This window comes from Neomonachus schauinslandi, chromosome 4, assembly GCF_002201575.2.
Source record: "Neomonachus schauinslandi chromosome 4, ASM220157v2, whole genome shotgun sequence".
NCBI classification, from domain to species: Eukaryota; Metazoa; Chordata; class Mammalia; order Carnivora; family Phocidae; genus Neomonachus; species Neomonachus schauinslandi.
In genome coordinates this window covers 168,789,011-168,813,027 of record NC_058406.1, presented here as the reverse complement: position 1 = coordinate 168,813,027, position 24,017 = coordinate 168,789,011, and the positions used below count along the sequence as shown (strand labels likewise).

Sequence of the window (24,017 nt, the reverse complement as noted above, 5' to 3'; positions counted from 1 at the left end):
GCCATGGAGCCCTCTGGGAGCAGCACTGCACCAGGGAGCAACCTCCCCCAGGAGCAACTCCCACCCAGGAGTAGTTGAAAAGATGGCACACACGTTAGTGTGTGCTGGGGTTTCTCCACATTTCCTTTGCTCATGCAAACATGAAAAACCAGATGTTTTGTAGAATGTCTGCGGCAGCAACTCCAACAAAATCAGTGTCTTTTTGTAATTACCCTGAAACGGATTGGTGCCCCCCACCATTTCCCATCATTGCTGGAAACATTTGAGAGTGTCACCGAAGCTCTTATTTTTATGCTGAGTCTGTATGGCAAGAAAAACTAGAGTGTTGGACCTGAGAGTTGGAAAACCAGAAAACTAGACTTAATGAACTGATATGTGTAAATGCTGGAGAAGTTCACGCTCCTTGCAACAAATTCAGGAGTGTTCTAGGAAAGAATGGAGAAGGCCAAGGGGATTTGGTTTAGTTTACATTTCACAGATTTTGTAAAATCTTTCTCTCTCAATAAGCTGAACTCTACTTGGATAGGAAAGCCATGGGGCTCTTGGTAGACCAGCCAAGGGAAATAACAAAGCACTGTGTGCACTGAACTAGCATTTCTAGGGAGAGAAGAAATTCTGGAATGACCACAGGTGCAACCCAGTTACAGATTGAAAGATGCCTTCAGGGAGTTGGGGAACGGGGCTTATGTTTTAATCAGAGCTTCAATTAACTTGCTAATGTGTTCGATTTGTCCTGTGTGGATTGAGAACGTCTTCAGATAATCAGTTCCATTATATAAAGACCGCGAACACCAGCTGAGGTCAACTAGAATTGAAAGTAACCACAATCAGTTGATTCTGAGTATCTGAGGGCATAGCTTTAAAGTTCAAATACAGAGGAAGAAAAAAGAAAAACATGGTTAGAGCTCATTTGCCCACTTGTTCTACAGAACAGAAGTAAAGAGTGTCAAAAATAAGGATTCAAGATGGGAAGCCATACCTACACCATGCCACTGTCTTTGGTCATCCCAGGACTGCGGGGATGGCAGTGGTCTGCGGACCTTCGGAGAAGATGAGATTTACGGAGGGCCTGTAGCTCAGAAGGACTCAGAGATCTATTAGAGAGTGTAGTGCACCAACCCGTAGTTACAAATTGAAAGATGCCTGTGGGAAGTTGGAGGAAGGGGTACACTTTTCACCAGAGCTTCAGTTAAAAGCCACCTCATTCTGTGAGCAGATAGAGTCCCCTATTTCTTTCCCCAAACCTTGAAGGCCCCCCCGGCCGTACAGTTACTACTCTCTTTGCCAAGGTCCCTCTCCACATCCCTCTGTATCCTGACTGCCAGAGTATGAGAAAGATACATGGCACCGAGTGGAAAGAACTTGAATTTTGAATTCTAAGCCACCTCAGTTGTGACACATTTCACCTGTCTGAGCTTTGCTTTTTTTCACCTGTCATATTAAGCTTAGGTCCTGCTTCAGAAGTTTGGGGCAAGGTGAAGTTCAGTCTGGCTTCTAAAGCCGAGCTGAGCTAAGGATGGTACCGCGCAGTCAAAATGCCCTGACTCTTACTCTTTCCAAACCCCATCCCCAGCCAGGAAAATGTCCTGGTTTCCCTAAAGAGCTTTCAGATGTCTGTGAAGGTCTGAGCCAATTTACTTGCCGGGTTCTGTTAAATGTGGTGTTCTGTGAGGCAAAAAATCCAATCTGATACTTAATAACCTTTTTCAGAACTCTTTGATCAAAGGTTTAAACCTTCACAAGTCTTCCTAAATAGGAACTAGGATTCTGGGGCAGTCCCCCGTCCAGCTCATACGCTTCGAGTACTGATCCGTTTTCCTAAATGCAGTGAGGACCACGCATAAAAGCTGTCCTGATCAAGAGGTTTTAGTTTTGTTTCTTTGGATCAGAGAGTCCCTTGTGACCACCCCCTGAGCGGTTCCTGAGTGTCACACTGGGCAGAGACGGGGAACAGCCTTCTCCATGGAAGGAGCCACCTCTGAGATCTCTCTGCAACCCAGCTTCCCCAGGACCCACAATCATTAGATCGCCTGGGAAAGTTTTAAAACACTCATTTCTATTTATAAAATGAGCTTCGTTTGACCTTTTAAAAATTAAAAATGGGATTATTTTTAAGTGACTTACTCCCGACTTCTTAGGTATGTTACACTTGTTAATATTGGTAATGGAATGGAGGAATGCTCACTCCGTTCCCCAGGTGGTGGGCATGGCAATGGGGTGCGTGTGTGCGTGCATGACGATGACAACTCAGAGCTAGCTTACCCTCAATCAAATGTCAGTTTTTTCCCCCCCGACCCCCGAGACAAGGCCAGTGGAAGGCAAGTACGCCCGTCTGCCTATGTGCTGTCAGAGGGTCAGATAAGGGCTGGAGGCCAGATAAAATTCAGTAAATCCCGGCAAAAGGAATTCTTCCAGCTTATCTCCCTTGGTTTCATGGGACAAGTTAAATTACAACATCAAAATCAGTCCAAGGAGAATATTTTCATGAGCAACGACTAGTTTTCAACTTGAGAAGAAATGTGTGGCTGGCCCTGGGACTGAGGAGGCTTGCAAGGTAAGTGCCCGGGAGAATGGACGAACTTGCTGTTGATATCGCACTCTCTCCTCTCCCCTCAGCTTGCACCTACAAAAACCAGGAGTGCCGCCTGACCGTACATTATGAGAATGGATTTTCTATTACCACTGAACCACAGGAGGGTGCCTTTCCCAAGACAATCATGCAGTCTCCCTATGAAAAGCTGAAAATGTCTTCAGATGATGGAATCAGGATGCTGTATTTAGATTTTGGAGGCAAAGATGGAGAGATTGTAAGTGTATTTCTTTTTTTAAATTTTTTAAAAGAATTTTATTTATTTATTTGACAGAGAGAGACCCAGCGAGAGAGGGAACACAAGCAGGGGGAGTGGGAGAGGGAGAAGCAGGCTTCCGCGGAGCAGGGAGCCTGATGTTGGGCTCGATCCCAGGACCCCGGGATCATGACCTGAGCCGAAGGCAGACGCTTAACGACTGAGCCACCCAGGCGCCCCTCTAAGTGTATTTCTGTAGACAGCGTGATTTCATATATTTTTCATGGGGCAACACATCTGTGAGGGCTCGCAGTTCAAATATAGAACATGTATCAAATATATAAAGCTCAGATATTCAGAATCAACTGATTGTGGTTACTTTCAATTCTAGTTGACCTCAGCTGGTGTTCCTGTAGAATAAGTGGGCAAATGAGCTCTAACCATGTTTTTCTTTTTTCTTCCTCTCTATTTGAACTTCGAAGCTCGTATAGTTATTGACACTCTCAGGAAGACCTAGCATCTCATTTAAGCCGTCAAATGCCGAACTTTTAAGAGGACCTTGATTCTGTAATAACTAGGCTCTCTTTAAGTCCTTCCTAAGTCACTAGGTTAGTCAACAAATATCCATTGACTTCCGCTTGATAACAGGGATGGGGAATAGATAAAATGCAGAGGTAAAGCTCAATTTTGAAGCTTCTGGCCTTCCTCCATCCCTCCCTTCGCCTCCAGCCCGTTCAGCGATTTCTCCCGTGGGACTGGACTGGTACTTCTCTGGAAACCATTCAGGGGGACTGAGCAGGAGCTGACCGAAGGGGAGAGCTGAGATCACACTTGATAAGGCCTTCATTTCCCAGTCGGAGCACGGCTGTTGTGGATGCCGCCACACCAGCGTTGTTGGTTGCGTGTTGCAATGAGTTAAGTTCAGCCTGAAGCAGCAGTTTGGAAACAAACAAGTGATTTGAATGAAAGTCCATTTTACTAAGAACACTTATAGTTCAGTTGCTACTCTATCAATCATTCCACTGAGTGCTCTTTCCTAAAGGTGACTGACTGCTCCCTAGCCAAACAAAACAAACAAAACAAAAAAACCACAAAAAACAAAAACAAACCAAAACCCAAAAGACAAAAGGCTCTTAGCCTTAGCCTTAGCTTGAAAAATCAAGGCTATTTTTGCCTGTGAGGAAAATCACTTATGTCTAAATTTCAGCCTTTCTGAAGCCCGTAATTACAACCTGACTTGGAAGATGTATGCAGGACTGAGTTTTGCTGCCAGTCCATTCGGCTGAGAAGTGCAAATTCACGCACGGCTTCCCCAGGCCTAGTTCTGCAACCCCAGGAGGCAGGCACCCCCAGGCCTTTCTTCTCCCTTCCTGGCGAAGGGAGCAGACATGGGCTGTAGGAAATGGAACAAATTGAGGGTCAAGAGACCCATGTTTTCTTTCTGTGTCTCTAACTAACTCACCAATTGTCTTGGGCAAATCCTTTATGTCTCTGGATCTGAGTCTCTCTGTCCATAAAATACAGTGACTGAAGTAGGTTCCTTCCAAAAGTTGCTTTCTGTGTTAGTGAGACTGAATACCGTGGTTCCATCTTGACTCTGGCCATACCTCCTCTCCCCTGTAAGATCTGTGATCTCAGAAAGTTTTAGAACTTCTTCAAATCTTAGTTTTCCATATAAAACATGCAGATAATGGCAATAAGCTCACAGGGGTTTTGTGAGACTTAAATAAGACGGTGTAGAGGAAATATTTAGCACAGTGCCTGATTAATGATAAATACAACCCTAACTTTGCTAGATGTTATTATACATCCAGGTGGTTGCTCCCCAACAGTGTCATCAGCAGAAGAGAATTGGGAACAACTCCTCCAGTTTTCCTGACTTAGGTGATAAAAATTCCACCTGACTCTTACTCTCTGGTCATGTGCTGGGCCACACGTAGGAACACGCTGAGAAGGGTAAGACTTTAGCAGGGGCCTTAACAGGCGACGCCCATGCTTATAGCAATCCAAGGGCATAGGACAGTGGGGACACAGCTGCTTAGCAGCATGGCTTCCCCATTCTGAGTTTTCACACACAGTATCTCATTTAATACTCTAGTTACCCTGTGAATTTGGGAGGACTGGGGAAAATTTTAAGTGACTTGTCCAAGATTATATATCTCAGAAGTGTTTTTTTAAAAAAAGTATTAAAACCGGGGCTCAAACTGAACCTTCAGATGTGAAATTTAGTATTGCTTCAAGCTGTACCTAACCCGACATAAATAATATCACTATTGTGATACCAAAAGCAAACGGTTTTGACAGTCAAAAAAGGCAACATCAATATTTATGGTACTGGTATATATAAATTTCACAGAACCTATTTCGGAAACAAAGATAAATGTAAGAAATAAGTTCAGGGTTATTTTTCTAAATCTCATTGAGGGGCAAGGAAAGAGGGCACGTACTGCATGGAGCACTGGGTGTTATATGCAAACAATGAATCATGGAACACTACATCAAAAACTAATGATGTCATGTATGGTGATTAACATAACATAATAATAAAAAAAAAATTTGCTTCTACAAAAAAAACCCACAAAAAACAAAAACCATAATTGCTCCAGTTAAAAGCAGGAAGTGCGCAGATCCATTTGATGTGTAAATCGCTCTTCTGCATCAAGCATCAATTTAAAATCGCTCACGCTCTCTTCTTTTGAAATTTCAGCAACTGGACCTTCATTCCTGCCCCAAGCCGATTGTTTTCATCATTCACTCCTTCCTGTCGGCGAAGATCACAAGACTGGGCTTGGTGGCCTGAACAGAGCAGAGGGGTGACTTGCCTTAGAGAAAAGGAGGGCTGGTGACATGGGACACCAAGAGCACACACCATTTGGCTTGCCACAGTCAGCTTTGGATCCCCAAGTCCTCTCACCTGCCCCAGACTTCTCTGACAGCTTCACTGATGACAAGGGGGGCTCCCAAGAAAACACCATGAGGAATATCAGAAAGAAAACGGGCTTTTTAGAATAGTAGAAGGGTAAAGAGGTGAGGGCAAATGGAAATAAATACACAGCCTAGCTTTGAAATAATGACAAGCAAGGACATCACAAACATGAGAACAGCGCGTGCAGATCTTAATCATACCAGTTTCTAGGCAACTGGTTCACCCAGGTAAGCAAGAGCTGAATAGTTGAGGAATGGACATTTTCACCTCTCTCGCCCCCTGTAACAATGATCCCTTGTTTTATTGTGATTTATTGCCTACTTCTAATTGAGTTGACTTCTGCTGGTAAGGAAAGAGAAGTGCTTCAAATGGAAACCCACCTTCTATTTTAAGTATGAAGCAGCTGTAATTCTTTTCTTAATGAATTATCTTTCAATGATGTAGAGTGATCCTGAAGTATTCTCATTAGCATATGCTGAGCAGGAATTAAATAAAGCATCAGATACTGATCTGAGCTGGAAGCTGGTGGAATCTGAGCCAAAGTAGACTGTTTATATTGCAAAGCTTCACGGTGCAGAAGAGTGGTGTGCTTGAAAGACGATTAATCTGGGGACTGCACTCACACCAAGGTGTGCTATCTTAGAGCCAAGACTGATAGCTTTACTTACAGAAAGCAAATTATGGATATTTTTTTTAAAAGATTGTCATTTGAGATGTATATGTAACATATATATCTCATATATATAACATATATATAAACAACTCACATGTGGTTAACAATTGTCCCCATTCCGTGGTTTTCAGTGGAAGTACTGAGCAATTCATTGACCCTTGTTTCTGCCTTGCTTGTATGCATGCATTTTCAAACCAGTCCTAGAGCAGCCTCATATAATTCTGACAGTATCCACAGCTCTTAGGCATTCCAGGGAAATAATATAACGACCTGATTATTTTTCTACAAGAATATTTTTAGACAACATAGAGTGTATTACTGATTTAACGCTTTTATTTTTACCTTTCAATACAAATTCACCAAAAGACACCTATATTATTTGATTTTGGAGTCACCTTCCTGGAACCTTAAAAATTAGCTCTAGAGTTTCTGTAAGCATTTGCAACTCTTCTTTCCCCTGTAGTTTATATAAACAAATGCTCTGGATTTGATCTGTGTGTTTTTTTCAGAATTGTCCTTCAGCAAATACCCATGCAAAGAGCTTTTAAAAGTGAAACTGTTTTAAAGGAATGTAATTTTGCCCACTGAGACACATATGTTTATTGAGTTACAAAGCAGCGTCCAAAGTATGTATCATGTAACACTAGTTCCAAAGGGCATTGACTTAGAGGTGTTTTGGGGAGGGGGTGGTGGTGAGAATGAGGTTTGATGATCAAAAATGTGTTAAATATGGAGGTAAGAAACAGATTTCATGATCGTGGGCCTCCTCAAAGACTTTAATGTACACATTGTAATTCTTCAAGGGGGGATCCTGTGTACTTACAGAGCTCCTTTCTGACAGAGCATTTTGTGAAGCAAGTGTTTTAAAAAAACAAAAACAGGGCATCTGGCTGGCTCGGTCGGTAGAGCATGTGACTCTTGATCTCAGGAGCCTCGGGTTCAAGCCCCATGTTGGGTGTAGAGATTACAATAAAATAAAATAAAATAAATAAAAAAACACTTCGGGAAGCACAGCTTTAGGTCACTGATTTTTTTTTTTTTTTTGGTTTCCCATTTTAAAATGCTGAAGAGTGAAGTCCCACCCTGAATATTATAGGAAAGCTTTGATGCATTTATAAATTATACTGCACTCTTTCATTACATATTTTCGAAGGCACTGGAATGTTGTTATACAAGAGAATTATGCATTGTAAATAACATTAAAATACATATGTTAATGCCAATAGTTCAATTCAACAATATGTAATTTAAGGTGCTCAGTACTACATGAAGTATGAGTTACTTATAATTAAATTGCAAAGATCCTATTCTATATTTATAGAAAAGTTAAAATGATAATTACAAATATTTCTTCATCACTTATGTTTTAGACTGATTAATAAATGGGTGGGGGTCAACAAATTACATTCTCTGCATTTATAAAAACTTAATTTAAATATTTATATTTTAGAAAAAATACATTTGAATAAATTAATGCATTTTCTGAATTAAAATGTATTAGCAAGAAGTAGACAGTTTTACTAAGAGAATTGTGTATATGAATCCTTGTTTTTTCCTTCATAGTTAAGTGTATCATATCAGAGTGGCTATGATGAATCAATTTCAAATACTCATTTTTCCTTGTTCTGAATTGAGGAAATTACATAATGATTTTACACTGTAGGTTTTAATCTTGTCTTCATGTGTGTTATGAATGTTGTGAATGACACACAGACGTCTGGATCATGCCTGGGTACAGTCAGTGAATCAACTGATTCATTTTGGGGAATTTGTTTTTGTCCAGTCTGCTCTGTGCTTAATCCATTTCTTATTTGAATCAATGAATTATTAAATTCACGTTTGTCCCTTTAAGGCCAAATCAATACAAATGGCTGATGTTTCATCTGTACTTAGTGGCAAGCCACCCATTCGCTGGTAGATGAGGTGAGCCTTAAGCATCCCAGGGATTTAAAGAAGGCCAATAGGAATACAGTTAGCAATCTCTTTTCTGACTTGAACTAAGTGGAAAAACCATCAACCTCTTAAAAACACCCAGGTAGAGGCGTTTAATTAATTCTTTCGGTTGATGTAGTTAAAATGCTGAACAATGCATTCACCCGAAATGAACGAGCAGAGCCTTTCTTTTACAAATATTAGGGATTCCATCTTGAGGGGATTGGAGTGGACTGGGGTGAGGGAGTAATATTTGAATGTACGTTGAGTTAAAAAAAAAATGTGCCTAGGGGCGCCTGGGTGGCTCAGTCGTTAAGCATCTGCCTTCGGCTCAGGTCATGATCCCAGGGTCCTGGGATCAAGCCCCGCATCGGCTCCCTGCTCAGCGGGAAGCCTGCTTCTCCCTCTCCCACTCCCCCTGCTTGTGTTCCCTCTCTCGCTATGTCTCTCTCTGTCAAATAAATAAATAAAATCTTAAAAAAAAAAAATGTGCCTATGTTTATAGCACCATGGATATCATGTATGTGATATTAAATAAATATTCATCTCTGAGTTTGGTGGACTGGCTGGTGGTTTCATGACAGCCACAGAGGGAGTGTGAAGACACCACTTGCTATTCTCTTCCTCCAGGACCAGCTCTGGAAGGGGCTAATGGGTAAAGGGGATGCCACTAGAAAATTTGGTGTGTGTGTGTGGGGGGGGGGGTGCGTATAATTTCAGGTCTGCATCTGGGGCTTAGGGATCTTGGCTCTCATTTTTAACTAAATTTTCACGGGATTTGACCTGTACACCAAGCTCCAAATACTCAAGTTCTCTGTAGTACTACAACTTGGTTTGTGTTCCAGTGGCTTATAATTAATGTCAGTCTATGGCTGAGAAGTCTTTTTACTATTTGAAAATTGGGATTACATTTAGATCTGTAGAATCTCACTTTTGAAGAGACTTCAGAGGTCATCAACCCATTAGTGCTCGAAGTTTATTTATAATTTTAGCAATACTACCTTAGGATCTTAGGGTATCTGATTTGCTAGTAACATAGCAACACAGTATATACATAAAAATGAATATACACCAATTTAATGTTTAAAAAATTCTGTACCACCTAGAGTCATCCCGCATACATTTGGGGAAATGCCGACCTTGTATGTGTTTCCACTGAACTCAGGCACCTCTTCCTGAGCATCCCTTACAGTTGTTCATTCTGCCTGAAATCAAAAGTTTTCCGTGATGGGGTGGGAGCTCCTTCTCTCCCAACGCAGGTCCTTCCACTGCTGGATGGTGGGAGTTGTTGCAAAGTTCTGATATTAGAGCCCAAACTTAGATCTGCCTTTCAGTCATGACCCTGTTCTACCCTAGAAAACACTGGAAGTCCGATCTCTTTTCCACATGAATGTCCTATAGAATAAAAAGGCCTATCAAGGCTGGGGGCTATTAGGAAATAGAAAATGATCTGAAAATGGCTTTAAATAGGACACCTAAAATTCCTTCTTTTTATCTTTAAGGAACCAATTGGCCAAGATTGAAACTCTCCATAATACCTAGTGGTGGAGAGTGATGGGAAAACTGGCATTTACTTACACAGCCATGGGTAGGTATACATTTGGCAATAATTTGGAGGGTAATCTGGCAATATCTATAAAAATTTTAAAATACATGTACATTTTGACTCTAAGAATTTATCCTGGAGATAAAAGTGCACAAAGACTAACATATATGAGGATCATGTTGGCAGCATTAGTTGCAACAAGAAGCTAAAAAGGTCAATAAGACCATCAATAGCTAAATAAATCCCAGCACACAGACACACTAGTTCTGCAATGTCACCATGATCCATCTCTAAGTACTACTGTGGACAAAGTTCTTAAATGCAACTTCTGCAAAATGCAGATAAAAACACGGATACATTAGATATGTATTCCACGTGTTGTTTAAAAAGTAGTTCCAGGAAGAGCAGCACCTGCCAGGGCATTTTGGAAATCTGGGCTAGCGTTGTTTTGCCACCACTATGCTGGGGGGTGGGGGCACGCTTAGTATTTACTCAACAAGAGCCACAGCTGCTAGACTTCCTGCAATGGGAGGACAGTCCCCAAATCCAATGGGACCGTTTCCCACACAACTGTTTTGTCCTCTGAGTTGGTCGTGCAGGTGAAACCCATAATTATCTGAGCCTAGACCCTGACTACATTTTACATATGAAAACATTTTTTGACTGATTCAATACATTCTGAATTTTCTAGGTATACAACTACCACATATATGGAAGGAAGACTGTGTTTTTGGTTTGTTCGGGGCATTTTATAAAACATTTTATCAAAGCAAGTCTCCCGTAGCCAGTGTGTATATGGGACTCGAGTCGTCGAAACAGAACCGGACTACTTTTATATGTGCCTCATTCACACTGAATCGGAGTTATTTTATCTTTTAGTGTGGTTGTACCCCAGCATCTCCAAATTGAAGCACATATTATTTTATTATCACTATTTTCCTTTTCTAAAACTTCTTTACCTTACAGTTAGGAAGTAGCAATTTTAAAAAATCCTGAGCGCACGTAGGCTGTTACTGCTGGCCACTGTCTTGTGTCTGAGACGCTCGGCTGCTGTCCCAACCTGAGGCCCCACCACAGCCGGCTCTGCTTGACCTGAGTGTTTCTGCCACTGAGGGCCAACCCACCGTTGCTCAGAAACACTGCCCCTCCAACCTCCGTGTCCACTGGGTATCACCACCAGGCGGCCAGGCTAAGGAGATGCACACTTGAATCTCTGGGTTTTGCCATCAATTCCAGATTTGGATGAAAAGCCACACACCGTAGGGCATAAGAACTGGTGTCCTGAGCAGCCACGAACGACCTGAGCAGTCTAGGACTATACAGGATTTAAGGCTTTGTGGGGCCCAACAGGAGATAATAGGAAGGAGCCAAGCAGGAAAATAACTCTCTTCTTCCTTCTTCTTGTGTACTTCCCTGAGACATAGTTTCAGCATACACCATGTATCCTGAGACACTCCCTGTGACTGAGAACACACCTACTGGGGGACTGGCTGTGTTTCTTTGGACCTCAGGAAGCAGTGGCCAGTGAGTAATGGATCACCTGCTTTGCTTGCCTGCCGTCCCCACCTCTTCTCCCTTTTCTTCTTCACTCTCGGGGCCCTGGAATTGGACATTCCACATACAGTGTCAGCACCTAGTCATACCCTACACAAAAAATCACTCCAAATGGATCACAGACCTAAATATACAAGATAAAACTATAAAGTGAAAAGATAACCCACAGAACGGGAAAAAATACAAGTCATATATCTGATAAGGGACTAGAATCCAGAATATATAAAGACCTCTGACAATTCAACAACAAAAAGACAAATAATCCAACTAAAAATGGTCAAAGGAATTGAGTGGACAGTTCTCCAAAGAAGATGTGTAAATGGCCAACAGGCACATGAAAAGATGCTCAACATTAGTAGTTATCCGGAAAATGCAAATCAAAACCACAATGAGATACCACCTCACACTTCATATCATTTGTCAAAAAGACAAATAATTACAAGTATTAGAAAGGATGTTGAGAATTTGGAACCCTAATACATTAATGGCCAGAGGAAATGTCAGATGGTACAGCTAGTTGTTTTGGAAAATGGTGAAAACAAAAAGTTTAAACATTGAGTTACCCTATAGTCCAGCAATTCTATTCCTAGGCATATACCCAAGAATAATGGAAAACCTATGTCCACACAAAACACTTGTACACAGATGTCCATAGCAGCATTATTCAGAATAGCCAAAAAGTGCAAACAGCCCAGATGTCCATTAGTTGATGATAAACAAAACACGGCTGAGTCACACAATGAAATATTCGGCTCTAAACCAGGATGAGCCACTGCCACATACTACAACACGGCTGAACCCTGAAAACCTCACGCTAAGAAAAAGAAGCCAGACACACAAGACCATGAACTGTATGACTCAACTTACGTGAAATGTCCGGGAGAGGCAAATCTGTAGAGACATAAAGTAGATTACTGTTTGCCAGGGGCTGGGAGGAGGGAGAATATGAAACGACTGCTAGTAGATAATGGTAGGTCTGTTGGGGGGGGGATGAAAATGTTCTGGAAACAGCGGTGATGGTTGCACAACTTTGTGAGTGTACTAAACCCACTGCATTATCCATTTTACAGCGTGAGTTTTATGATGTGTGAATTACATCTCAAAAATATACGTTGTAGGCTTTTTATGTATCTGGTTCTAGTCTAGTCCCTTAGATGAAAGCCACACCCACAGTTCTTTTTCAGGACAGGTTTCTCTTCCCTTTGGGTGTCAGCGTGCCTGTGGTCCAACGCCACCCCTGATTCTTAAAAGCCCTTCTGTCTAGCTGAGAGGGTCTACTTTGAAATCACTAACTGTAAATATTTCTAAGGTCTTAATAAAGGATTACATAAGCAACCTTAGGTTTGATCTGTTTCCTTTAGAAACTTTTGCCATTCGAGATGTTGGAAGTGAGAAACCATTTTATTTTTGGATTCAGAATGCCCTCAGCCCTCAGGATCGCCTCTAAATGCTGGAAAGCCACCCAGTTCCTTCTTTGGCTCATCTATCTTTTCCTGCATCTTACCGTATTCAGCTAAATTAGCAAACAAATGGCCCACTGTCACTTTTTTTTTTTTTTAACATTCTGCCTAGAAATAACCTGAAGAATCCATGAGCTCATTAAGTACAACTTCTTTTCCAGCTTCTGCAGGCAACAGTGTTGCCAAACGTACCATCTCTGCAGAACACAGCTCAGCTGGTTGGGCCCAGTGGCTCCCCCTTTCCCTCCTGCAAGGGCCTCCTTCTAAACTTCTCATTTTAAAGAGCCTGAGCTTTCAGCATTGTTCCCAGCACCGGTAAATAACGCCCCGGCATAGCTGATGTCTGAGCCCAGCCTCTGCCCTCTTTCCCATTTCCCTTGGAAGGTCCCTGTGATGCTTCCCCTATGTAAAGGCAGAACAACTGCTTTGCGGGGTTCCTCGTGGGGAGCAGAGCTCCAAAGTAGGTGCGGCTGTACCCAGCCCAGCCCGCTCTTCTTCCGGGGGCTTAGCTTATACTAAATGCTATTTGCTGGAAGTTCCTGGCTCAAAACGTCAAAAATTGACCTAAGTTTCTGGACTTTTTAGGTCTCTCCTTTGTGCCAACTTTCAGATTTATTTGAAATATCTTTAACCACTTTTTAGTCGGGAATTCAGGCCCATGAGGTAGACAATGTGGAGATGATGCTGGTAAGGCATCTAAAAGTTTAGGAACCAATTTCTCTGATCAGTTGAAATGACCTAAAAAGTTTTCCAAGTCACAATAACTGGTTCACTTTGGGGATGTAACTGGAACAAAACAAAATCTCCAAAACACAGATGGGAGTTACTGTGTTTTCTTGGCAAGGATACATCTGGTGTCCCTTGCCTCTCTCCACACAGCTTCACCTCCCACCCTTCACCACCCACTCACCTCCTAAGGCTCACTGGCCTCATGCAGCAAACAAAGCTGCAGCAAATGTACAGTGCTTTTGGAAACTGTATTTGGTGACTCAAAATTTTGAGGGCAAAAATGGTTGGGTATCAGCAGTTTCATACAGTTCAACCTAATAAAGCAGAGAATACACAAATTTAATCAAGTAGACTGGATCTAGGATTCCTCTACTACTAATTATCTGGGAATATGAACAAAGTGGAGACTTTGATAGGACAATGGTATTTTAAAAGGAAATAAACACAGAGTGATTTTATTAAGTAGCAGAGAACACTCTAGTACCCATGTTATACAGATGCAACTGCAAGCATACAGTTTGAGCAGTTTTGATAAATGTGTATGCAGTGTAGCCACCATCACAAGAACGATATAGAACATTTCTATCACCACAAAGGTTCCTTGTACCACTTTCAGTCACTCCAACATCTGGCCCCAGGAAACCATTTTTGCTTCCTGTGACTCTGTATTTCTCTTTTCTATAATTTCATATATCTGGCATTTTCTTCTCAGCATATTTTGAGAGTCATCCCTGTGGCTGCCTATTTTAGTTTGTCCTCTTATATTGATAGGTAGTATTCCATTATATACATGGTTTATAATTTGTTTATCCATTCACTTTTTGATGTACCTTTGGGTTGTTTGCAGTTTGGTGCTACTGAGAACTAAGCTGGTGAGCGCAACTAATGAATCATTGAACACTACATCAAAAATTGATGATGTACTATATGTTGGCTAATTGAACTTAATAAAAATTAAAAAAAAAAAGAATTAAGCTGGCGAGGAGGAGCTAAGATGGTGGAGGAGTAGGGAGCCCTAAGTTTGTCTGGTGCCTCCGGTACAGCTGGATAGTTATCAAATCATCCTGAACACCTGAGAAATCAGTCGGAGATCTGAGAAAAGAAAAGCTCTAACTCTACAAGTAGAAAAGCAACTATTTTTTGGAAGGTGGAGGTACAGAGACTTGAATCTGATGTGACATAGCCAAGGATACAGTGCAGGGGAGGGAGCCTGCTTAAGGAGGCTGCCCTAAAGTATTATAACCAGTGGAGCAGAAAATCAGAACTTTTAGAAGTCTGCTTCAGTGGGGGTGCTCAGGTGGCAAAGTGGGGCAGAATCCCAGGTGGGACAGCATTGTCTCAAGATCCCCGAGGTCTCAAGAACAGGGGTGCCTGGGCGCCTGGGTGGCTCAGCCGTTGAGCGTCTGCCTTCCACTCAGGTCATGATCCCAGGGTCCTTGGATCAAGCCCCACATCAGGCTCCCTGCTCTGCGGGAAGCCTGCTTCTCCCTCTCTCACTCCCCCTGCTTGTGTTGCCTCTCTCGCTGTGTCTCTCTCTGTCAAATAAATAAATAAAATCTTTAAAAAAAAAAAAAAAGAACAAGGGTGCCTGAGTGTGGCAGAGTTCCAGCATAGGAGCAGGGAAGCCGGCTGCGAACAGCGAGTCTAGGCATCGGCATTCTGCTCTATGTTGCCATAAACCATGAATCGCTCCACAGTAGGGAGACTGCTCTCCTGGCAGGGGCCCAGCAAGAGGCAGAAGCACCGGGAGACCTCCCTCTCCCCGGGGGGGAGCAGCACGGGTGCATGCCTAGGAGTCCATAAACTTTGGAGTTTTGAAACTCAGTTGCAAAACTCTGTTATAGCCTAGGTGAACACAGAGTTCTGACGGAAACTAGGGAGACAAGAGTGATTGACTGCTTTTCTGTGAGGAAGTGTGGGGAGCATGAACTTTCAGCTCTGGGGCTAAAGAGCTGGGCGCCTCCATATTCATCCCGCCCCGCAGCACTGAAACCCTTCAGGGAGCAAAACAGCGCCACCTAGTGGAGTCCAGAGCTGGTTACACTGATCCCTGCCTCCCTACACACTGCAGGTGCATTTGCACTAGGGCAAGTCCACCAACAGTCGTCCTCCGGAGGACCAGCAAGGACAGCTGGCTCTCACCAAGTTTACCGATTGTAGAGGGCTGCAAAGCTTCAGGTCCTGGGTCAAACAGTAGGTAGCATTCTTTGTACTTTTATTCTTTGGTCTTTCAGTATTATTTTTTCGGTTATTTTCTTATTTTTTAAATTCATTTTTATTATTTTTTAATTTTAATTTTTATATGTTATATATATTTTCCCATCATTGCATTACTACTACATGTTATTTTTATTTTATTATATATACATTATTATATATTAACATGATTGTATAATTATATATTATAATATATAATAATACATATCAACTTATTAGATATATACTATATATATATAAGTTTCTCTTTCTTTCTTATTTTGAGATCTAGTTTCTTTTAACAAGCAGACCAGAACACACCCAAGATTTAGTTTTTTGTTTTGTTTCTTCTGGTTTGTTTTTTTTGTTGTTGTTGTTAGTTTTTGTCTTTTCTCTCTCTTTCTTTTTTTCTTTTCTGGACATAATGACAAGACAGAGAAACTCACCCCAAAAGAAAGAACAGGAGGTAGTACTCACTGCCAGGGATATAATCAACACGGATATAAGTAAGATGTCAGAACTAGAATTTAAAACAATGATTATAAAGATACTAGCTGGGCTTAAAAAAGCATAGAAGACACTAGACAACCCCTTACTATAGAAATAAAAGAACTAAAATCTAGTCAGACCTAAATTAAAAATGCTATTACTGACATGTAGTCCCAAGTAAAGGCTATAATAAAACAAGGATGAATGAAGCAGAAGAGAGAAAGAAAACTATTAGATCATTAAAGGTGACTGAGAGAACACAGCAGTTCCATAAAGTGAAATAATATCCATCTAATAGGGGTCCCAAAAGATGAGCAGGAGAAAGGGGCAGAAGGTTTACTTAAACAATTTATAGCTCAGAACTTCCCTAATTTGGGGAAGGAAACAGGCATTCAAGTCCAGGAGGCACAGAGAACCCCCCCCTCAAAATCAATAAAAATAGGTAAACACCTTGACATGTAATAGTGAATCTTGCAAATTTCAAAGATAAAGACAAAATCCTGAAAACAGCTTGGGACAAGAGGTCCTTAACCTATAAGGGTAGACACATAAGGCTGGCAGCAGACCTGTCCACAGAGACCTGGCAGATCAGAAAGGACTGGCATGATATATTCAACGTGCTAAATGGGAAAAATATGCAGCCAAGAATACTTTATCCAGCAAGGCTGTCATTCAGAATAGAAGAAGAGTAAAGAGTTTTTAGGACAAAGAAAAACTAAAGGAATTTGTGAACATTAAACCAACCTTGAAAGAAATATTAAAGGGTATCCTTTGAGTGGAGAGACAGCCCAAAAGTAACAACGACGAGAAAGGAACAAAGACAATCTACAGGTACAGTGACTTTACAGGCAATTCAAAGGCACTAAATTCGTATCTATCAATACTTACTCTGAATGTAAATGGACTAAATGCTCCAAACAAAAGGCACAGGGTATCAGAATGGATAAAAAAACAAGACCCATCGATATGCTGCTTACAAAAGAGACTCATTTTAGACCTAAAAACACCTCCAGATTGAAAGTGAGGGGGTGGAGAACCATTTATCATGCTAATGGACATCAAAAGAAAGCTGGAATAGCCATTCTTGTATCAGACAAACTAGATTTTAAACCAAAGACTGTAACAATGCAATCCCTATCAAAATAACACCAGCATTTTTCACAGAGCTGGAACAAACAATCATAAAATTTGTATGGAACCAGATAAGACCCTGAATAGCCAAAGTAATGTTGAAAGAGAAAACCAAAGTTGGAAGCATCACAATTCTGGACTTCAAGCTCTATTACAAAGCTGTCATCATCAAGACAGTATGGTACTGGCACAAAAACAGACACATAGATCAATGGAACAGAATAGAGAGCCCAGAGGGGCGCCTGGGTGGCTTAGTTGGTTAAGCGACTGCCTTCAGCTCAGGTCATGATCCTGGAGTCCCGGGATCGAGTCCCGCATCGGGCTCCCTGCTCAGCAGGGAGTCTGCTTCTCCCTCTGACCCTCCTCCCTCTCATTCTCTCTGTCTCAAATAAATAAATAAAATCAAAAAAAAAAAAAAAAAGAATAGAGAGCCCAGAAATCGACCCTCAACTCTATGGTCAACTAATATTCGACAAAGCAGGAAAGAATGTCCAATGGAAAAAAGACAGTCTCTTCCACAAATGGTGTTGGGAAAATTGGACAGCCACGTTCAGAAGAATGAAACTGGATGACTTTCTTACACCATACAGAAAAGTAAACTCAAAATGGATGAAAGACCTAAATGTGAGACAGGAATCCATCAAAATCCTAGAGAAGAATGCAGGCAGCAACCTGTTTGACCTCAGCTGCAACAACTTCTTGCTAGACACAACTGCAAAGGCAAGGGAAACAAAAGCAAAAAATGAACTATTGGGACTTCACCAGGATAAAAAGGTTTTGCACAGCAAAGGAAACAGCTGATAAAACTAAATGGCAATCTACAGAATGAGAGAAGATATTTGCAAATGACTTATCAGATAAAGGACTAGTGTCCAAAATCTATAAAGAACTTATCAAACTCAACACCCCAAAAACAAATAATCCAATCAAGAAATGGGCAAAAGACATGAACAGACATTACAGACATTTTTCCCAAGACACACAAATGGTCAATAGACACATGAAAAAATGCTCAACATCACTTGGCATCAGGGAAATCCAAATCAAAACCACAATGAGATACCACCTCACAGTAGTCAGAATGGCTTACTAGTAAATCAGGAAATAACAGGTCTTGGCGAGGATGCAGAGAAAGGGGAACCCTCTTACACTGTTGGTGGGATTGCAAACTGGTGCAGCCACTCTGGAAAACAGTATGGAAGTTCCTCAAAAAGCTAAAAAGAGAGCTACCCTATGACCCAGCAATTACACTATTTATCCGAAGGATATAGACATAGTGATTCAAAGGGGCACCTGCACCCCAAAGTTTATAGCAGCAATGTCCACAATAGCCAAACTATGGAAAGAGCCAAGATGTCCATCAACAGATGAATGGATAAAGAAGATGTGGTATATGTATACAATGGAATATTACTTAGCCATCAAAAGGCATGAAATCTTGCCATTTGCAAGGACTTGGATGGAACTAGAGGGTATTATGCTAAGCAAAACAAGTCAGTCAGAGAAAAATATCATATCATTTCACTCATATGTGGAATTTAAGAAACAAAACAGATGAACATAGGGCAAGGGAAGGAAAAATAAAATAAGATGAAAACAGGCAGGCAAACCGTAAGAGACTCTTAACTATAGCAAACAAACAGGGTTGCTGGAGGGGAGGTGGGTAGGGGGATGGGGTAATTGGGTGATGGGCATTAAGGAGGATACTTGATGTAATGAGCACTGGGTGTTATATGCAACTAATAAATCACTAAATTCTACTCCTGAAACTAATAATATAGTGTATGTTAACTAAATTGAATTTAAATAACAAATTAAAAAAAAATTAAGCTGGTATGAGTATTTAGGTTCAAGTTTTTGTATGATATAGATTTTAATTTACCTTGGGTAAACAGGGGAATGGCTGAGTCATATGCTAAGTATTAAGTTGAATTTTATAAGAAAGTCAAATATTTTCCAAAATATTATAACATTTTCCTTTCCCATCAGCAAGGCATGAGATTTCCACATAGTCACCATGGTATCATCAGTTTTAAAATTGTATCCATTCTAGTGGGTGTTTAGTGGCATCTCATTATGGTTTTAATTTGCCTTCCCTTGATGATTGATGATACTGAACATCTTTTCATGTGTTTATTGCCATTCCTGTATCTTCTTTTGTGAAATGTTTTTTCAACTCCTTGCCTATTAAAAAAAAAAACCCTTAGGTAATGTCTTATTATTAAACTGTAAAGGTTCTTTATATATTCTAAATAAAATACTCATCATCACTATTTTCAGTCATCAAAAAAAGGAAACAGGGACTCTCCTGGTCTGTGTCCAAACTCATTTCTCAGAAGGGCAATTTGGAAATATTACCATCAATCTTAAGACCCACGAATTCCACTCCTAAAAAGTTATACTAAGGAAATAACTAGTGATGTATTAAGAAGATTCATTATAGTTTTATTTATAATAGGGAAAAAGTAAGCCTATATGTCCAATAAAGAGGATTTGTTAAACAAACTGTGGTTCCCTCGTGTTATGCAGTAATTAAAATGATACATGATATAAAATTCATGATACATTTTTAAGTGAAAAGCAGGCTATAAATTAATACACATATGCATATGAGCACACATACACACATATGGATGACCCCCACTTTAAAAATATTCTAAAAATAATTACATATTTTTTTTAACTTTTTATTTATTATGTTATGTTAATCACCATACATTACATCATTAGTTTTTGATATAGTGTTCCATGATTCATTGTTTGCATATAACACCCATATGCACCCATTGTTTGCATATACCACTCCATGCAGTACATGCCCTCTTTAATACCCATCACCAGGCTAACCGATCCCCCCATCCCCCTCCCCTCTAGAACCCTCAGTTTGTTTCTCAGAGTCCATAGTCTCTCATGGTTCGTCTCCCCCTCCAATTTCCCCTCCTTCATTTTTCCCTTCCTGCTATCTTCTTTTTTTTTTTTTAACATATAATGTATTATTTGTTTCAGAGGTACAGATCTGCGATTCAACAGTCTTACCCAATTCACAGTGCTCACCATAGCACATACCCTCCCCAATGTCTATCACCCAGCCACCCCATCCCTCCCAACCCCCACCACTCCAGCAACCCTGTTTGTTTCCTGAGATTAAGAATTGGAGGGTATTATGCTGAGCAAAATAAGTCAATCTGAGAAAGACATGTATCATATGATCTCACTGATATGAGGAATATATATATATTTTTAAAATATCGACAGTGGTGGGGCACCTGGGTGGCTCAGTCGGTTAAGCGTCTGCCTTCGGCTCAGATCCTGATCTCAAGGGTCCTGGGATCCAGCCCGAGTCGGACTCCCTGCTCAGTGGGAAGCCTGCTTCTCCCTCTCCTTCTTTCCTCCCCCCAGCTCATGCTTGCTCTCTCTCTAATAAATAAATAAAATCTTTAAAAAATATATTAACAGTGGTCACATATAGATAGTGAGGCAATGTTGGAATTTTTTTTTTTAACTCTGTTTTGTATTTTCTGCATTTCCCAGATTTTAGACCATGGGAAAGGTGGGCAGTCTCTACTTAGTCATTTTTACTCTATCTTATTTTCACAATTTCTGCCCTTTCTTCGTTTTTAATCCCAAATAAACGTTGATAGCTTCAACAGCAGTGGCTCTGGGGCAGGGCTAAGGGAAGACGGCTACCTGTATGAATTTTTTTACCAATATTTTCTAAACCAGGAATCGTCCGATTAAGTATGCTGTTGGGTCACATGAGAAAAGCCACTGGCAATACCTTACTGGAAATTCAGTAATTTAAACAGGTCTGCCAACAAAGACATTTTCCAAGAAGAAAAGAAGTAACATTTTCAATTTATTGGAAATTATTAAATAACAAAGAGTAAAAATTCAAAAACGTATATAAAATTATTAACCTTAAAAATTAAAATATAGTGAAACTATAAAATAAGTATACAATTAAAGAACACATTAACTGAGCATCCTCAAGACTATATAAATATTGGATATTTATGAAATTCTTTAGAGATGTAATATCTATTCTTTTAATAAAGTTTGAAATTTGTTTATAATTTTCAAACTAAGGAAGTAGCAAATAATAGCTCTGCCCAATTTATAATTGTCCAAAGAGAAAGATTCCGTGTTATTTCTTGCTTGTCTTTTCTAATACCCATTCAATCACCTAGAAGGAGAAAAAATATGATTATGGTTTATTTCTACTGCAAACACAAGGGACAGAAAAAGATACACTTAAAACTTTAAAACAGTATGGTAGAAAATTTAAAATAGAAAGTTATATGTCAAAATCTTAAAAAACATTTTATCTTCAAAACACATTTTATTTTCTAACTGAAGAAAATAAAACTGAAGCTGGATTTCTACTGCAGAATACAATAACTGTCCTCACTGAACACAATAAAGATTCTGCTCTGTTTTCTCACCTTTTTTCTCAATTGTTTTCAAAGGGTCACTAGAAAGAAATTAAACCAAACTTTGAAAACAACTATTCAAAATGGATTAATTTTTCCAGCTCTCTGGATTATTTAAAAGAAGTTTTTCTTTCTTAACATCATCTTTAGAAACCCTTTTGTTAACAGCAGTCTATTCAGTACTCCTAAATTCTCTGTTTGCGTTAGTCTATTATTAAGTATTTTAAAGAGAGTTCTTACACAGCAAAAATGACAGCATCGTAGCTACCCTGAAATAAAATAGCAAGTTAATTGAATGTAATTTCTTAGGAGAAAGTTATTTACCTGTACAGCATTGTTGTTTGCTGCTTTCTTCATTTCTTCAAATAGACCCCTTGAAGTTTTAAGATCCTAAAAATAACAAAATAAAGCGTTTCACAAGTTGTACATTAAATTACAGAGAACAAGTCATTATTAAATAAACTTGACATTATCCTAAATCATTCTACAAGTATCAATGTGACACAGGAAATACTACAAAAAAAAAAATCAAAGTATTATAATTTAGCTTTATCCCCAAATATGAAGATACTCTAACAACAAAACACACATACATAAATTTCTGTCATTCCTTTTTTTTTTTTTTTAAGATTTTATTTATTTGAAAGAGAGAGAGCACAAGCAGGGGGGGTGGCAGAGGGAGAGGGAGAAGCAGATCCCAGGACCCCAGAATCATGACCTGAGCCGAGGCAGAGCTTAACTGACTGAGCCACCTAGGTGCCCCAAACTTCTGTGATTCTAACCTCATATTCCCAGCAGCACTAACCAAATCTAAGCCCCATCCTTGATTATGAGTATCCATGAATGCTTTGGTACACAAGAAATGAATATACAGCATTTATATTTATTTTTCAGATAAAATATCTTTTCTCTCTCTTCTTTTTGGTTATTTTACTCCATAACAAAGAGGGAATGACATAGGAAAGGAAACTGAAATCTCTGACTTTTAAAAAATATGATTATATCAAATTAGATTACAAAGTAAATTAAAAAAAAATCTAATTGTATTTAAAAAAAGCAGTCCTCTGCTGTCCCTCTGGGTTATGCTTCCCAGAGGAGAAAAAAACCACTTTCAGTTTTTTCAGCTGTTTCCCTTATTTATATCTTCATGTTTCTAAATAATACGCTTATGCTGCTACTTTTTGATTTAGCAATTTTAGACAAATGATTTAGACAAATTTAGACAATGATTTAGACAATGTAACAACCAACAGTTACAAAGGTAGTGGATTCGGGTTTCTGAATCCCGCCACCTCCCTCTTCTTCCTCTCAGTAACTGTTGCACCAGTTTTGATCAGTAAATAGTCAGTGTCTGCATTATTATACCTATGTACATACAGTTCAGTCCTGAGCTAAGTAATGTTATTATAATTATCTTCTCACATTTCGTTTAACCTGTAGTTAAATCATATTTGCTCAGTTTGCCATGTATGTAATTCTGAGTCCCCCCCTGCCAAATGCTGCAATCGATTGATTAAATGTACAAATAGCAAAGTTGTTTCAGATACTCAAATACACTGGGTAACCTCTCGGTTCAGTTTTTCAAAAAATCTGATTTTCATTATTATTCTTATTTTTTCCCCTGGCGATCTTTCTCCACAGCCTGCTCTGATTTAGTCTAACTGCTCCCTGGGTTAGTTCTTATTTCTTGACTCAGTCCCCGTTCTGCTGAACTTCATCCTCTTGCAGTTGCTTCCAAAGGGTATACAAATGACAGATTTTTTTAGACCTTCACCATCTGAAATATCTCTACCGAATCCTCACACCTGATTGAATTTGTGACCAGGTATAACATACTAGGTAAATCCGTTTCCCTCAGATTGGAAGATACTTTTCTACTGTCTTCTAGCATACAACATTACTTAATGTGGAGAAGTCTAATGCCATTCTGATTCTCAGTTCTTTATATGCAAACTTTCTTTCTGGGAAGCTTTTAAGAAGTGTTCTCTCTATTCCAGGAGGTATGGAATTCCACAATGAGGTAGCTTGTTGTAGAACTGTCATTCACTGGGATGGACAAGCTGTGTGCCCTTTTAATCACGGCACTTGTGTTCTTCAGTTCTGGAAAACTTTGTTAGATTTTTGATAGTTTGCTCTCCTTTATTCTCTATTTTTAAAACTTCTAT

At 39.9% G+C, this 24,017-nt stretch overlaps 2 protein-coding genes across 2 annotated transcripts in view; one reads left to right on the top strand and one right to left on the bottom strand.

Annotated features, from left to right (window-relative positions):
• The window catches only part of SNTB1 (syntrophin beta 1), a 225,406-nt gene extending 216,748 nt beyond the window's left edge, over nucleotides 1–8,658 (top strand). Inside the window, exons 6-7 of the mRNA XM_021688766.1 lie at nucleotides 2,617–2,807; nucleotides 5,494–8,658. Coding sequence (XP_021544441.1) covers nucleotides 2,617–2,807; nucleotides 5,494–5,586 — 284 coding nt within the window. The 3' untranslated portion in view covers nucleotides 5,587–8,658. The remainder of the gene's footprint in view (nucleotides 1–2,616; nucleotides 2,808–5,493) is intronic.
• A 12,872-nt stretch (nucleotides 8,659–21,530) lies between these two features.
• The window catches only part of LOC110578917 (MDM2 binding protein), a 71,187-nt gene continuing 68,700 nt past the window's right edge, over nucleotides 21,531–24,017 (bottom strand). The window contains exons 21-22 of the mRNA XM_021688435.1: nucleotides 22,177–22,242; nucleotides 21,531–21,605 (exon numbers count right to left, since the gene is read on the bottom strand). Of these exons, the coding sequence (XP_021544110.1) occupies nucleotides 21,567–21,605; nucleotides 22,177–22,242 (105 nt within the window). The 3' untranslated portion in view covers nucleotides 21,531–21,566. The remainder of the gene's footprint in view (nucleotides 21,606–22,176; nucleotides 22,243–24,017) is intronic.